The 13774-nt window shown below is 53.9% G+C and overlaps 1 protein-coding gene across 5 annotated transcripts in view; it reads left to right on the top strand.

The window, feature by feature from the left end:
• Nucleotides 1-13774, top strand: part of COLEC11 (collectin subfamily member 11) — a 30908-nt gene that overhangs the window by 416 nt on the left and 16718 nt on the right. For 4 of the 5 annotated variants that reach the window (XM_045548978.1, XM_045548981.1, XM_045548982.1 and 1 more), the window contains exons 2-3: nt 3574-3727; nt 10506-10577. In XM_045548978.1, coding sequence (XP_045404934.1) covers nt 3598-3727; nt 10506-10577 — 202 coding nt within the window. In that variant the 5' untranslated portion in view covers nt 3574-3597. Of the gene's footprint in view, nt 1-1760; nt 1823-3573; nt 3728-10505; nt 10578-13774 lie in introns of those variants that run through there. The other variant, XM_045548979.1, reaches the window with a different exon arrangement.

Raw genomic sequence — 13774 nt, forward strand, 5'->3', positions numbered from 1 at the left:
AGACCCTAGGCCCAGAGGGAGCTGCAGTCTCAGTTCCAAACCACAGTGTAATTCCTGGTCCCAGAACCTGAGCAGCGTCTGGAGGGTCGATCAGCTGAGGGACGGGGAGGGGGGGTGACAGCCATCACTCTGTAGGTGGCCAGAAGCTCTGCCGGACTCAGTGATGGGGAGCCAGGTGGGGGGGGTGGCGCTCGCAGTGGCCACTTCCAAGGAGGGACTGTCCGAGTTCCGGTGGGGCATCTGGTACGAGTGGGGTCGCCTTGTCTCCAGAAATTGGAAGAGAGAAAAGTTCCGTCGGGCGGCCACCTCCTGCCATGACAACCTAGCTTTACTGGCTGTCTTCTCAGAGCTGGAGTGGTGTGGCAGTTCCAAATTTAAATGACGACGTTTTAAAGCCATCGCATGTGCATACTTAGATTGTTACTTTGATGGAAATACTTGGGCTGGTGGTGGGTAGAGCAGTGCCCCAAACTCCCACAGCTGTGCGATTTTACCTACAATGTTGAAAAATCTCTGTTCCCAGTAGAGAACAGACCCATGGTATGCTTAGAGCCAGGCAAAGACCAGCAGGGGGTAAGTCTCTTCTTGCTGTGGTCTCGGTGAGAGGCCGAGAAGAGCGTGTGCTGTGGGTGGAAATCCTCCTGCCCTGGGGCGGGGGTGGGGGCCAGTTTGCGGCAGAACAAGCCCCCCTGATGCTTCCAGGGGCGGGTCTCAGTAGACAGTTCCAGTGTCTGCGAGTGCTGGGCCCTGCTGTGGATTCCTAGTGAGAACATCAACTTGCATGTTTGGCAACTTAAGTCACGTTTTTTCCCGTTGTCTGTGTCATTCTTTTTTTTTTTTTTTTTTTTTTTTTTGAGACAGAGTCTCACTTTGTTACCCGGGCTAGAGTGAGTGCCGTGGCATCAGCCTAGCTCACAGCAACCTCAAACTCCTGGGCTTAAGCGATCCTACTGCCTCAGCCTCCCGTGTAGCTGGGACTACAGGCATGAGCCACCATGCCCGGCTAATTTTTTTGTATATATATTTTTAGTTGGCCAGATAATTTCTTTCTATTTTTAGTAGAGACGAGGTCTCACTCTTGCTCAGGCTGGTCTCGAACTCCTGACCTCGAGCGATCCACTCGCCTCGGCCTCCCAGAGCTAGGATTACAGGTGTGAGCCACCGCGCCCGGCCTGTCTGTGTCATTCTTATAATGCATTTCTTCTAAGGATCCCACACTGAATCCCCTTTCCCCGCGTGTAACGCCAGCCTCCTTCGCTGAAGGGAGAGCCCCGTGTCCTGGCCCCGCTGGGAGATAAGGATGTTGTTCTTAAAGAGACCCTGGGGGTAGCTGTGGCTTCTCTGTTTATGAAACGAAATTCCTCTTCTCAGAAGGCAGTTGGAGAGCGGGCGCTCTGGGGAAGGGGCTCCTTCCCGTGCGTGCGTGGGTTCCTCCCCTGCACCCCCGCCCTGGCTTCTGCTGGCTGGACCCACCGAGCCTGAGAGCCCCCGAGGGCAGGGCCTGAGCCCCACCTGCGTCCACAGGCCAAGGGGGGCCTGTCGCTGGAAAGTAGGCGGGAAATCCGGGAATGGGCAGGTGGGTCAGTGAGTGAGTGAGGGCCTGAGAAGTCCCAGCATTCGTTTATTCTGGGTTTCTCCCTCCTGCTGTCTGCCCCCCTTCCTGGGCGGGGGCGGCCGATCTCTTCTGAAGCCCCTCTCAGGACTAATGCAGAGCGAGGGCATCACAAGTCTTGCCGAACACCTGGGTGTCTCCAGACAGAATCGCTTCTAACTGGACAGGAAGTCCCCACGTCAGCTTTTGACAACTGAGACATTTTGCAAGGTCTAAATCCAGTGTGCATCCAGCAAATACCAAAAGCACGCGTCAGCCTCGGCACAGGTGCGGGGGGTGGTAAGGGTTTCCTTTTGCCTTGGTGGCTGCACACCAGGGAGAACCAGAAACCTGCCGTGGAGGCTGCAGCCAAGTGTGCCGTGGTGGAGAGCCGTGGAATAGCGGGTCGCGCTGCAGCCTTCGCGGGGCCCCGTTACCACGTTGCTGGGAGTTCAGGGGGACGATAGCAGAGTGGTACCAGGTCTGCAGGCCCCATGGGACAGCACAGGCCCTGTATCTGAGGCGTGGCCCTGGGAAGAGACACGATGAGGACTCCAGACATGTGGGGAGTCCACGAGGAGGAGAGCACAGAGTTCTGTTCCTGTCGCATTTGTGAGCTTTTGTTTGCTCGCTCATTCATTCATTCACTCATTCATTTGTTCACTTAGCGCCTGCCCAACTCCAGCCCCTGAGCGCGTGGAGGTCTTTACCAGTTGCAAAACTGTCGCCCGTGGACCCAGGCCCGAAGGGCACACGGATGAGAGGCGTGGAGCCAGCTTGCGTGGGCCTGGGTTGTGGGCGAATTCGCTCCCCCTTGTACATTTTCCTTGTTCTTGTGATATTTGCGTGAGCTCAGCCTCAGTCTACACTCAGAGACGGCCACTGCCATTAACATTTTAGCACGCTTCCTTCCCGCCTCAGGGTTTTCACACCCACGGGTCTCCCTGAACACGCTTGTCCCCAGTGGCGACTATCTCTGCAATAGCAGAGGGCGTCCCCGGCCACCTCGCCCTGCCTGGCTCTTCCCCAGGCTCCCATTCCCCTGTCTGTCTGTCTGTCCGTCTCCTCCAGCCGCCTCTACTGCCAGTGCCTGGAGCTGTGCCTGACGGTCAGGCGCCCACAGACGCTGCGTGAGTGAGTGAGGAGGGCAGGACGCTGGCGGGGAGAGTGGGAAGCGCAGCCCTTGGATGACGAGTTGGTGCTTCTGAGTGGCTGCCGCTCTGGGAGCCAGGCCCGGCCCAGCTCTGCCCTTTCTCTACTGTGCTGGGTCCTGTGCTCTCCCCTCCTCCCTGTGCTCTCCCCTCCTCCCGTCCAGCCTCTCCCCTCCCTTCCCGCGCCATTTCCTGAGCCTCCTCCAAGCATGGCAGATTCTGTTGCCCTCTTCGTTTCCAAAGTTTTAATGCCCCGCCTGAAGAAACAAAGGGGGCAACAAACACCTGCCCCTCTTGGGACAGTCAAAAGCCAGGAGCCCCATTGCTCTGGGCTCTCGCCCCCCCGCCCAGGGTGCTGGGTTGCTGAGGGGGGGGCTGCCCCTGGCTGGTGGCCTTGTCTCCTGGCCGTCCACACCTGCCACGGACTCCCGCCTGCAAAGTGAACCCTTAAACTTGGGCTCCACTGGCACCCGGCCTTTCCCTGGCACTTCACCCCCCCCCCCCACAGCCCGGCTCTGTGGCCAGGGGCGGGGGGGCGGAGGGTGGGAGGACAGCTGCCCGCACAGAGTACCCCCCACGCTGTTGGGATCAGCTGCTCTGCAGGTCAGACGGAGCCATGGGGGGCACAGGGCAGGCCTCCACCGGTGCCCGCAGCTTGGGGCCGGGGTGACTCAGTGCCTGTGCCTGACCAGGGCTGCTGGGACACCTCCCGGGGGGGCCCCAGACCCCCGCCCAGGCCCAGGGAGGCGGGACCCACTGTGCATATGGCCTGCTCCTGTCACGGGCTGCCCGCCTGGAATTCCCGTCACTGTTCATTTCTCCTTCGAGCAGGCGTCAACGTCCTGCCCGTGCACGATGAAGGGGCACCTGGCTCTCGCGGGCGCTGTCCTGGGCCTGGCCTTCCTGTCGCTGCTGCCGTCTGGACGTCCCCAGCAGACTGCAGACGACGCCTGCTCCGTGCAGATCCTCGTCCCCGGCCTCAAAGGTAAGCGGCGCCGCTCCTTGACCCCAGGCCGGGTCGGCAGCCTCTGGGTGGCTCAGCGGAAAGCACTGAGACCACCCCTGCAAACCGTGCTCACCCCACGGGGCCTCAGTCTCCCCATCTGTAAAATCCGGGGTTGGGCTGCGTGAAGCCTAAACTTTCTTGAGCCATGGACTGTGTGACCCCAAGACAGCTGTCTGTTTGCAGCCCAGCCCTGTGCACAGGGGCCTGTCGGAGGCCCCGGCATCTGCTTTGGCCGCTGCCCACGTGGTCTCGCGGGACCCCCGGCAGGAGATGCTCTCCCTGGGTCTGTCTTACAGATCACGGCCTTTGAGGCTCAGAGAAATGGAGCAATTTGCCTCAGGACCCACGTGGGCTCCTGTACTGTTCCCAAGAGCTCTTAATATTCTTTATTTTAAAAACCAAAAGAAATTTTTTCTTGTTGCTTTGTCTATAAGCGACGTCCGGACAGAGACGGCCGTGCAGGTCGGGTGGGCGAGCACAGCGAGCGGCAAGAGCTGAGGCTGCCGCGTCCGAGCCCCCGCGTGGTGCCTTCATTCAGGAAAACCGTCCGTTTCTACAGAGCGTAGGGAGGAGACCCCCAAACCCTGCGATTCCTCGGCAGGACCAGCCATATGATTTGTGGGGCCCTTGTTTGAATATTAAGAATTTCAAAAAGGGGCCAGGTGTGGTGGCTCATGCCTGTAATCCTAGCGCTCTGGGAGGCCGAGGCGGGTGGATCGCTCGAGGTCAGGAGTTTGAGACCAGCCTGAGCAAGAGCGAGACCCCGTCTCTACTAAAAATAGAAAGAAATTATCTGGCCAGCTAAAAAATATATATAGAAAAAATTAGCCGGGCATGGTGGCGCATGCCTGTAGTCCCAGCTACTCGGGAGGCTGAGGCAGGAGGATCGCTTAAGCCCAGGAGTTTGAGGTTGCTGTGAGCTAGGCTGACGCCACGGCACTCACTCTAGCCCAGGCAACAGAGCGAGACTCTGTCTTAAAAAAAAAAAAAAAAAAGAATTTCAAAAAGGGACAGCCGCACCCACACCAGGCGAGGGGTGCTCAGGGGTGTGTGGGTGCCGGGCATGGAGTCAGGTGGCCGCTGAGAGTGTGGGCAGGGTGCGTGGTTACTTCTGCCTTTGCCCCTCCCCATCCACAGGGACTGCTACTTGTCCCCACGAGGTGCTGCCTTTTGTGGGGAGGCTGCCCCCTCTTCTTATCAAAACATGAGAGAAGAGTGGATTTTCACATTGAGGAGCTGTCAAACCCTTGCTTCAAAACGACCACCAGAAAAGACAAGCTCCACTTACCTCCGTGTTGTGCAAAATACTATTAATATAAAAAGATCAGACGTCTTGCAGGGTGCAGAGGCTGGACAGCTGGGGCTGCCCGTCGTGGACAGGGGGACACTGGTCCCTACGGTCCTGCCAGGACGTCCCTCTCTGGGGCGGGTGCTGGCTTTAGGACCGGGAGGCCAGGACATTCTCTAGTGTGGCCTGTTTGGAAGGTTCTATTTCCTCTGCTTTCACGCTGTGGTTGGAAGCCGAGGAGACAGTCCTGCAGCCCCAATAAGCCCGCTGGCTTTTGTGTCTTCAGTCGTGATAAACACGCTGACCTTTTTAGCATTTTTAACTGGGCTGGAAGAAGCACAAACTCTGATGTGTGCCTCTCTCAAGGTTTGGCGCCTGTGGTGGCGTGTGTGGGTGTGTGAGTGGAGCCTCCAGGCCCATGCTGGAAGATGTTGGCTGTGGACGTCACCTGGCCACGGGGCCCTGGAGTCCCGCAGGCCCCTCCACCGGGCTCTGCGCCGGGTGGGGCTGGGCTGGGGCCGGCTCCTGTGTAGACGCCTCCCCAGGCACTGTGGTGGGGACCCTCCCCAGGTGGCCACCAGCCTGGGTCCCCACGTGCCACCGTCTCACACGTGTGCGGGGTCCACCTCTCTAGCAGGTATGGGAGGGACGCAGCCTGGGAAACAGGACAGGGCTGAGTGTGCCCAAAGCAGAAGGTTTTAATACATGGTTTAAATGTATATTTATTGTTACAGAGAGATTCAATGTTTCCTAAAGCTAAAACAGTGCTCTCTAAAGCTAAAAATCTAGAACAGTGGAATATAAAATTTTAAATATTAACAGTCCCTTTGTAATTTCATTTAAAAATACCCAAACATGTACAGTGGTGTGCACCTGTGGTCCCGGCTACTCGGGAGGCTCGGGCAGGAGGATCGCTTGAGCCCAGGAGTTCAAGGCTGCAGTGAGCTGTGATGATGAGACCCCAGAGCGAGACCCTGTCTCAAAAACAAAAAAACAAAAAACAAAACCAACAAATATATAGAAACATAAAATAAGGCTGGAAGGAAGCATGCTACAGTGTTAATGGCAGTGGCGGTCTCTGAGTGTAGACTGATACATGATTACAAATGTTCACAGGGGAACAATCTGAGCATTCTAGAGTTAGCAGATTTCACAATCTAAATGTAAAATTAAGGCAATATCAACATTCAGATGTCTCCCGGTTGTCAAGCACGCTTTGAGGGCACTTTGAGCCAGAGACTTTTCCAGGTCTGCGCTGGTCCCTGCTTCGCTGCCCGGGAGTGTGCTTTTCCTGCAAAACAGGGCTGCAGTATCAATGCCACTGACCTCACAGAGATACCGTGACGCTAACACAAGGTGACACTGTGAGAGCAGAGAGATGGGAGCCCGCAGGGTAGGCGGCTCCACGCCCCTTCAATAGGAATGTCTGGGAGTCATTCTGTGTCACTGCAGGTGGGTGTTGTGCCTCCAGCCATCCCTGCCGGCTTCAGGCCAGACCCAGGCGGGGGACCCAGCCCTTGGTTCCTGCTCCTGGACGGTGACTTGCAAACCACTAATGCTGTCCCTGTCCCGGGCAACTGGCCCCGCAAGGGAGCAGATCAGATGTCCACCTGCCGGTGTCCAGCGAGCGTCAGCAGGTGAGAGTGAGCCCGAGGGGTGAGAAGAGGGTCTGAAAGGATTCATTATACCTGATGCGTCAGGAATTGCATTAATCAATGGAGTAAAAAATACAAATGCAATACAGTTCCTGCTTTTGCGGGGCGAATAGGCACGTGAACGGTCGCAGTCATTGCATGCACATTTATTGGGCATTGCAGGGCCAGGCTCAGGGCTGGGGAGAAGCCCTTGTGCATCTCCTCAGAGTCCCAGCGTCAGCCCAGCGCGCAGGGCAGCGTCTGGCCTGCAAGTCCCCCCAGCAGCCCTTGCTTGTCCCCCGGGTCCTGGGACTTCTGCTGGGTCCAAACGTGGCTGCGGAATCTTCCGCGCCACACACTGCAGGCAGCCCACTGACTGCTGGTGCTTGAGAAGACACGTATTTGCTCTTTCACGGCCTAATGATGACACATTACCTTTGCATTTAGAGAGGATGACAGCTCCTTCTGTTGGGGAAAAATGGTCTTTCCTTAATGATTAAAAAAATTGACTGTGGGTGGGGAAAAATTTATACATATTAGCAAGCCTGCTGCTCAGAAGTCTGAAAGGTCAGAGGTTTAATCAAAGTAATCATTAACTGTCGTCCCTTAAAACAAGCTTGATAAAGCCAGTAATGGGCCCCGAATGCCGCACGCGCTGGGGAGGTTTGCGCTTCTGCCCCCAGACGAGGCTCCTCTTCTGTGGGACGAGCCGCTGGGCAGGTCCCCGGCCCCTCCCTCTCTGGCCTCCCGCGGCCCTGGGGAGCCGTGGCATTGGCCGTGGCCGGCGGGGAGGAGGTCCCTGCAGACCTTGTTGCTTGTTCCGATGCAGAGGCGGGTAGGATGACAGGCCAGGAACGTCCGTGGCTCCTCCTCCGCAGGCTGCAGATAGGTCAAGGTGTTTCATCTTCTGCGTGAAAATAACTGGCGTGTGCCTTCCTGGTGGGTTGAAAATGGCCCCAGGTGCAATCTGGGCAAAAGCTTTTTGTTCTCAGATTTATGTATGACTTGCAGGAAGGCAGGCGAGTGGTAAATTAAACACTGGCCACGTTTTCTTTGTTTCTTTGAGAGCGGAGAGGAAGTCGGAGAATGAGGCAGACAGTCGGACTGCTGGCCTCTCCGGGCGGAGAAACAACTTGGCGACAGAACCTCAGGCGGCAGATCGGCCCCACGTCAATACCTGATAAAGGAAAGGACACAGGGAAAATGCCACTGTGCTCCCGGGCGTGTGTTATAAAGTGCGTGTGATTTTTGCGTGGAGAGGTTCATAGAAATCCTGTTCCGGAGTCGTTACCAGCAGGGCCGTATGTCTTTACGACCCCGAGACAGGCGTGTAGCAGAGACTCGAACCCTGCCAGTGGCGTGCAGTGCTTGAAGTCAGCCTTTGTCCCGAGGCAGCGTGTGCAGGTCGGCTCCCCGGGAGGAGGCAGTGAGGGCAGCACAGGGCCAGGCGCCGTCCTGCCGTGCGAGGGTCTCCATGGGCTTTGGTGCTGCTGCCCCAGAGCCAGAGATTAAAGTAGCTTTTTAAAAGATAGTTTAACGTGTTTTAACAGCAAACCTACAGGAACAGCACAGAAGACAAAATTGAAAGCAAGTGGTTGCATGTAGGACAACTCAGTTAGAAAAGCGCAGTGAGTGGATGGAGTCTGCTACATGATGAAAATGCTGCCATTCAGTTGTCGGAAATAAGAAATATACTTGTTAAAAAAAATCCAAATGCTGACAATGTCCAGAAAAATGTAACAGGGTTCTTTATAATTTTTGTGAAGTCGAGGTGCTAAGACTTGCTCACCGAAACGTTTCTGACTTGCACTGATGCTTCACATCCCGACGTCTGTATTAACAATTCACACACAAACGAAAATGGAAGAACTGCCAATGTCTGATTTCTGCCCTCCACGTTTCCTCGCAATCATATACTTAGGTGCCTTTTGACCCCGTGGGGGGAAAATGTCATCTTCAGAACTACCAAGAAGAAGAGAATTTTTTTTAGAATGAAATGTGTCCCATCATGGTGGGACCTTAAGCGTGTTCTCCATGCACGCGTGTGCTGGCTGGGTGTGTTCCCGTGCAACTGTCAGGTGTGTGGCATGGACAGCACATGGGTGCTCCACAAGGCCAACCAGAGAGGCCTCGCCCGCCTCCGCCAAGCGCCAGCGGCTGGCTCTGGAGGCGCAGATGGATCTGTCTGGGAGTCCTGAGCAATCGTCCCGCCAGACGCTGGCGAGGAAGTTTGGAATCGGTTCAGCAGACCTGTGGCAACATCTGATTTCACAGAGGGCCGCGGTGCCAGCCCTGTTGCCACGGGGCCTCTTCACCCCTCCCGGAGAGGGGGCGTCTTGCCAGCGGCTCTTGTAGCCAGCGCTTGGCCTCACCTGGAGGGTGTGGGGCAGCCTGCTCTGCGGGGGCCAGGTGTGGGGACCTCCCTGCTCACCCCTTCCCCTCTGGCTGGAGCTCGGCGAGTGCCAACACCAGCATGGAGTTTTCCAGGGTGTATTTCATTGCATCCTCATCAAAGATGAGCAGACGGAGGCTGGGGGAGCGTGCCTGGCCCGGGGGGTGAAGAGGTTTCCCAAGCCAGGCCCTGGACCCCTGCAGAAACGACACCGGGATGTCCCCGATGCCTGCTGCCCAGTCCTGGCGCAAGTGTGATCGGCCCAAGCTGGTCCATCCAGCGTCCACTCAGCTGGGCCCTTGGGGACAATGGCGCTTAAGCGAAGTGATTTTCTGACTACCTGAGAGAGAGAAAGAAAACGCCTGTTAGGTCCTAGTCTTTAGAGAGTCTTGCTGATGTTTTGTTTTTTATTTTTATTTTTTGAGACAAAGTCAAGCTCTGTTGCCCTGGCTGGAGTGCTGTGGTGTCAGCCTAGCTCACAGCAACCTCAGACTCCTGGGCTCAAGCGATCCTCCTGCCTCAGCCTCCCGAGTAGCTGGGACTACAGGCATGCGCCACCGCGCCCGGATAATTTTTCTATTGTTTGAAGAGACTGGGTCTCGGTCTTGCTTAGGCTGGTTTTGAACTCCTGACCTCAAGCGATCCTCCTGCCTCTGCCTCCCAAAATGCTAGGATTACAGGCATGAGCCACCATGCCCAGCCTTAAATGTCTGTTGAGAAGAGAAATAGCATAATCTCATTTGTGTTTTAGAGATTTTGTGGGTGTGTATCAGTCCGTTTGTGTTGCTGTTAAGCAATACCTGAAGGTGGGTGATTTATAAAGAAAAGAGGTTCGCTTGGCTCGCGGTGTGTAGACGGCACATGCATCGCACCGGCATCTGCTTCTGTGAGGGCTCCAGGGAGCCTCCAGCCAAGGCAGAAGGTGCAGGGGGAGCAGGTGTGTCACCTGGCGGGGGAGGGAGCTGGAGAAGGAGGAGACACGGGGCTGTTTTTCACAACCAGCTCTCATGGGAACTGAGAGAGCCCACTCATCACTGCCAGGACACCGGGCTGTCAGGAGGGATCCACCGCATGACCCAAGCACCCCTCCCAGGCCCTACCTCCAACACGGGGATCAATTTCAACACGAGATTTGGGGGATAAACATCCAAACCACATCAGGGCATGAGGGTGGGTGTAGGTCACAGCCAGAGTGGTCTTGGGGCACCATGTGCCAGGGGACAGGCTGGGAGCCAGCCCAGAGGGACAAACACACTCCCCGAGGGGGACAGTAGGGCAAGGGAGGGAGGATCCCTGAGAGGACTGGGGGTCCGTGGACAGGGGCAGGAGACCGAGCGCCCTCGGAGGCTTCGGGGCCAGGGGAGGGGGGGCCTCTCTGCTTGTTACTCCTCCCTGTGTCACACGGGACTGCCGAGTTGCTAAACGATGTGACTTCTTCCACAGGGGATGCCGGGGAGAAGGGAGACAAAGGAGCCCCCGGACGGCCCGGAAGAGTCGGCCCCACGGGAGAAAAAGGTACCTGCAGCCCCTGGCCGCCCAGAGCTCTGCGGAGGCCACGGCTGATGCTCTGGCTTCTGCATGGGCCAGGGCGAGGGGGGTGGTGATTCCAGAGAGGAGGTGCCCACCTTCTGGGGTCTCGGGGAGGCAGGCAGTGAGTCTAGGGGGCAGGGACGGGAGAGTGCTCTTCCCACAGTGCTCCCTGGTGCCGGCCTGCGGGGCCCCAGGAAATAAAGTGCCGGACACTCAGCGCCGTCCTCCCCCCTCTAAGCCTCATCTGCAAAATGAAAATACCAACATTCAGGATCCCTTGTGGGCACTGAGTGCGATCAGTGTAGTTATCTGTGGCGGCCTGGCAAAGCGGGCGGACCCGGATCACCTTGAACTTATTTCCTTGTGAGTGAAATGGCATGATTCTGCCTGCTCATGGGATTGTGCGGAGGCTTAAAGGAACTAGGTCATATGTGTAAAGGAACTAGATCATACATGTAAAGTAGCTACACAGTAAATGTTCAATAAATGGTGGTTATTATCTTTAGGATATACAGTGTCTTGCTCTGTTGCTGCAATGAATAACCTTGTATATATGTCATTTTTCATGTGGACATAAATTTCTAGCTGTGTAATTGCTACATCAAAATGCATGTGCGTTTGAAATTTTGGTAGATGTTGCCAGATTGCTCTCTGAGAGGACTGAGTCACCTCCTCTCTGAGAGGCGATGCACGGAGTGCCCGTTCCTCACACCCTCCCGACGTGGTTGCTGGTCTGGGTATTCATGAAACGCTACCTCTGTGTGGTTTTCTTTTCTTCTCTCTTATTGTGAATGAGGTCAGGCCAGTTTTTCATGTGCCTGAAAGTCATTTGTATTGCTTTTATGTCTTTTTGTTCTTTCTTTGGGATGTCTTTTTCTGTCTTTTTTTTTTTAACCCTTTGCATTCTTTTTCTTCTTGATGCGTAAGATACCTTTGTACTTGTATTTTCTGTACGTATCTCTGAATATTTCTTTAGAATAAGTGATAGAAGTGGAACTGTGAACCTTGAAGATTTTCGGTAGAGTTCCCTTGCCCTCTCGGATGCGTCCCCTTCTGCAGAGCAGTTTCTCCGCCGTTTTCGCGTGAGCGCTCTGTGTCTGCTGAGCAAGTAAGTGAGTGGGCGAGGCAGGGGTCCTGGGACCCAGCTCCTGGGGGCCCTGGATGCCCCAGCGAGTCCTGCGGTGCCGGGACAGAGCCAGGTGCGCTGGCCAGGTGAGCGAGGGCTGGCCAGGTGGGCTCGACCCTTAGATGCTTTCTCATGGAGAGAAGGGGAGGAGGGCTGGCCTGCTGCATGGGTTCTTGGGTTACCTTAGAAATGCAAAGTGCGCATTATTTTTACTTCATTACTATACTTCTTATAAAAGTTGGACATGCTGTAGATAATTGTGCTACTTATTTTATTATTGAAGTGATAAAATAGGTGTTCCTCTATTTTCTTGTGTGGATGACTTTGTATTTCAGCATTAGGAAGTAGATATCTCCCCTGTTCTAGATGGTCGTAAATTCATGTTTTTTGGAGGAAAGATGTTTGAGCTCCATGCGCACATTGTGCCAGACCCCTCATGCCACATTGACGTGGACGCCCACATGCTGTCACCTCCACCATCTGTCACCTCAGCGGTTAGCTCTGTCCTCACGCTTTCTCATCAGCTTCACCCTTTTGTTCTCATTCTCAAAAGCCAACGCAAGCACACGGTGACTACTAGTGCTTTGAATGTTCTTTCTCAGTCTCCTGACAAGGATGGGCGCACAGAATAGCCTCATTTATTGCATCGTTTCCTGTGGTTTGACTACGGTATTGGGTGTCTCTTTGGGGCTGAGTGCGGGGAGGCTGCAGAGCCGAGAAAGGCCAGTTCTTGACCTAGCACAGTGGAGGAGACAGGCGGGTGGGTGGACCCAGGGAGGGTATAGCAAGGCAGAAAGCCACGGGGCAATGTGGAACTGAATTTGGGCTGTATTAGGAATGCACTTCTTGGCTATTGTGAATAATGCTGCACTGAACACGGAAATGCAAGTATCTCTTCGAGATGCTGATTTCATTTCTTTTGGATGTGTAGCCGGCAGTGAGATTGCTGCCTCATATGCTAGTTCTACTGTTGGTTTTTTGAGGAGCCTCCATGTTGTTCTCCATAAAGGCTGCACTAATTTACATTCCCACCAACAGTGTGTAGCGGCTGCCTTTTCTTCACACCCTCTCTAACACTCGTTCTCTTTTGACTTTTTGATACCAACCAGCCTAACAGGCATGAGGTGGTTTTGATTTGCATTTCCTGATGACTGGTGGTGTTGAGCACCTTTCATATCTGTTGACCATTTGTATGTCTTCTTTGGAGAAATGTCTATTCAGATCCTTTGCCCGTTTTTAAATTGGGTTATTTGGTTTTTCTTTTGAGCTGTGTGAGTTTCTTGTATATTCTAGAAATCAATCTCTTACCAGATATATGGTTTACAAATATTGTCTGCCAGTCCACAGGCTGCCTTTCCATTTTGCTGATTGTTTTCTTTGCTGTGCAGAAGCTTTTTGGTTGGATAGTTTAGTTCCACTTGTTTATTTTTGCTTTTGTTGCCTGTGCTTCTGGTGTCATATACAAAAAAATCATTGCCAATACCAATGTCAAAGAGCTTTTCCCTTATGTTTTTTTCTAGGAGTTTTGCAGTTTCAGGTCTTTAATCTGTTTTGAGTTGAGTTTTATATATGGCGTAAGACGAGGATCCAATTTCATTTTTTTTGGATGTGGATATTCAGTTTTCCCAGCACCATTGTGTATTGTTGGTGCCTTTGTTGAAGATTGGATGACTCTGTGTGGATCATGGGTTTATTCTGGGCTTTCTATTCTGTTCCATTGTATATGTGTCTTTTTTTATGCCAGTGCATGTTTATGCTAGTACACTGCCTTGATTACTACAGATTTGTAATACAGTTTGAAATCAGGAAGTGCAGTGCCTTCAGTTTTGTTCTTCTTGCTCCAGATTGCTTTAGCTACATGTGGTTTTTGTGGTTCCATAAGAATTTTAGGATTGTTTTTTCCTATTTCTATGAAAAATGCCATTGGAATTTTAATTGAAATTGTACTGAGTCTGTAGATTACTTTGGGTAGTACGGACATTTTGAAATATTAATTCTTTTGATTCATGAGCATGAGAAATCTTTCAATTTATTTGTGCTGTCTTCAGCATCTTTT

Source organism: Lemur catta, chromosome 4, assembly GCF_020740605.2.
Source record: "Lemur catta isolate mLemCat1 chromosome 4, mLemCat1.pri, whole genome shotgun sequence".
In the NCBI taxonomy this organism is placed as follows: Eukaryota; Metazoa; Chordata; class Mammalia; order Primates; family Lemuridae; genus Lemur; species Lemur catta.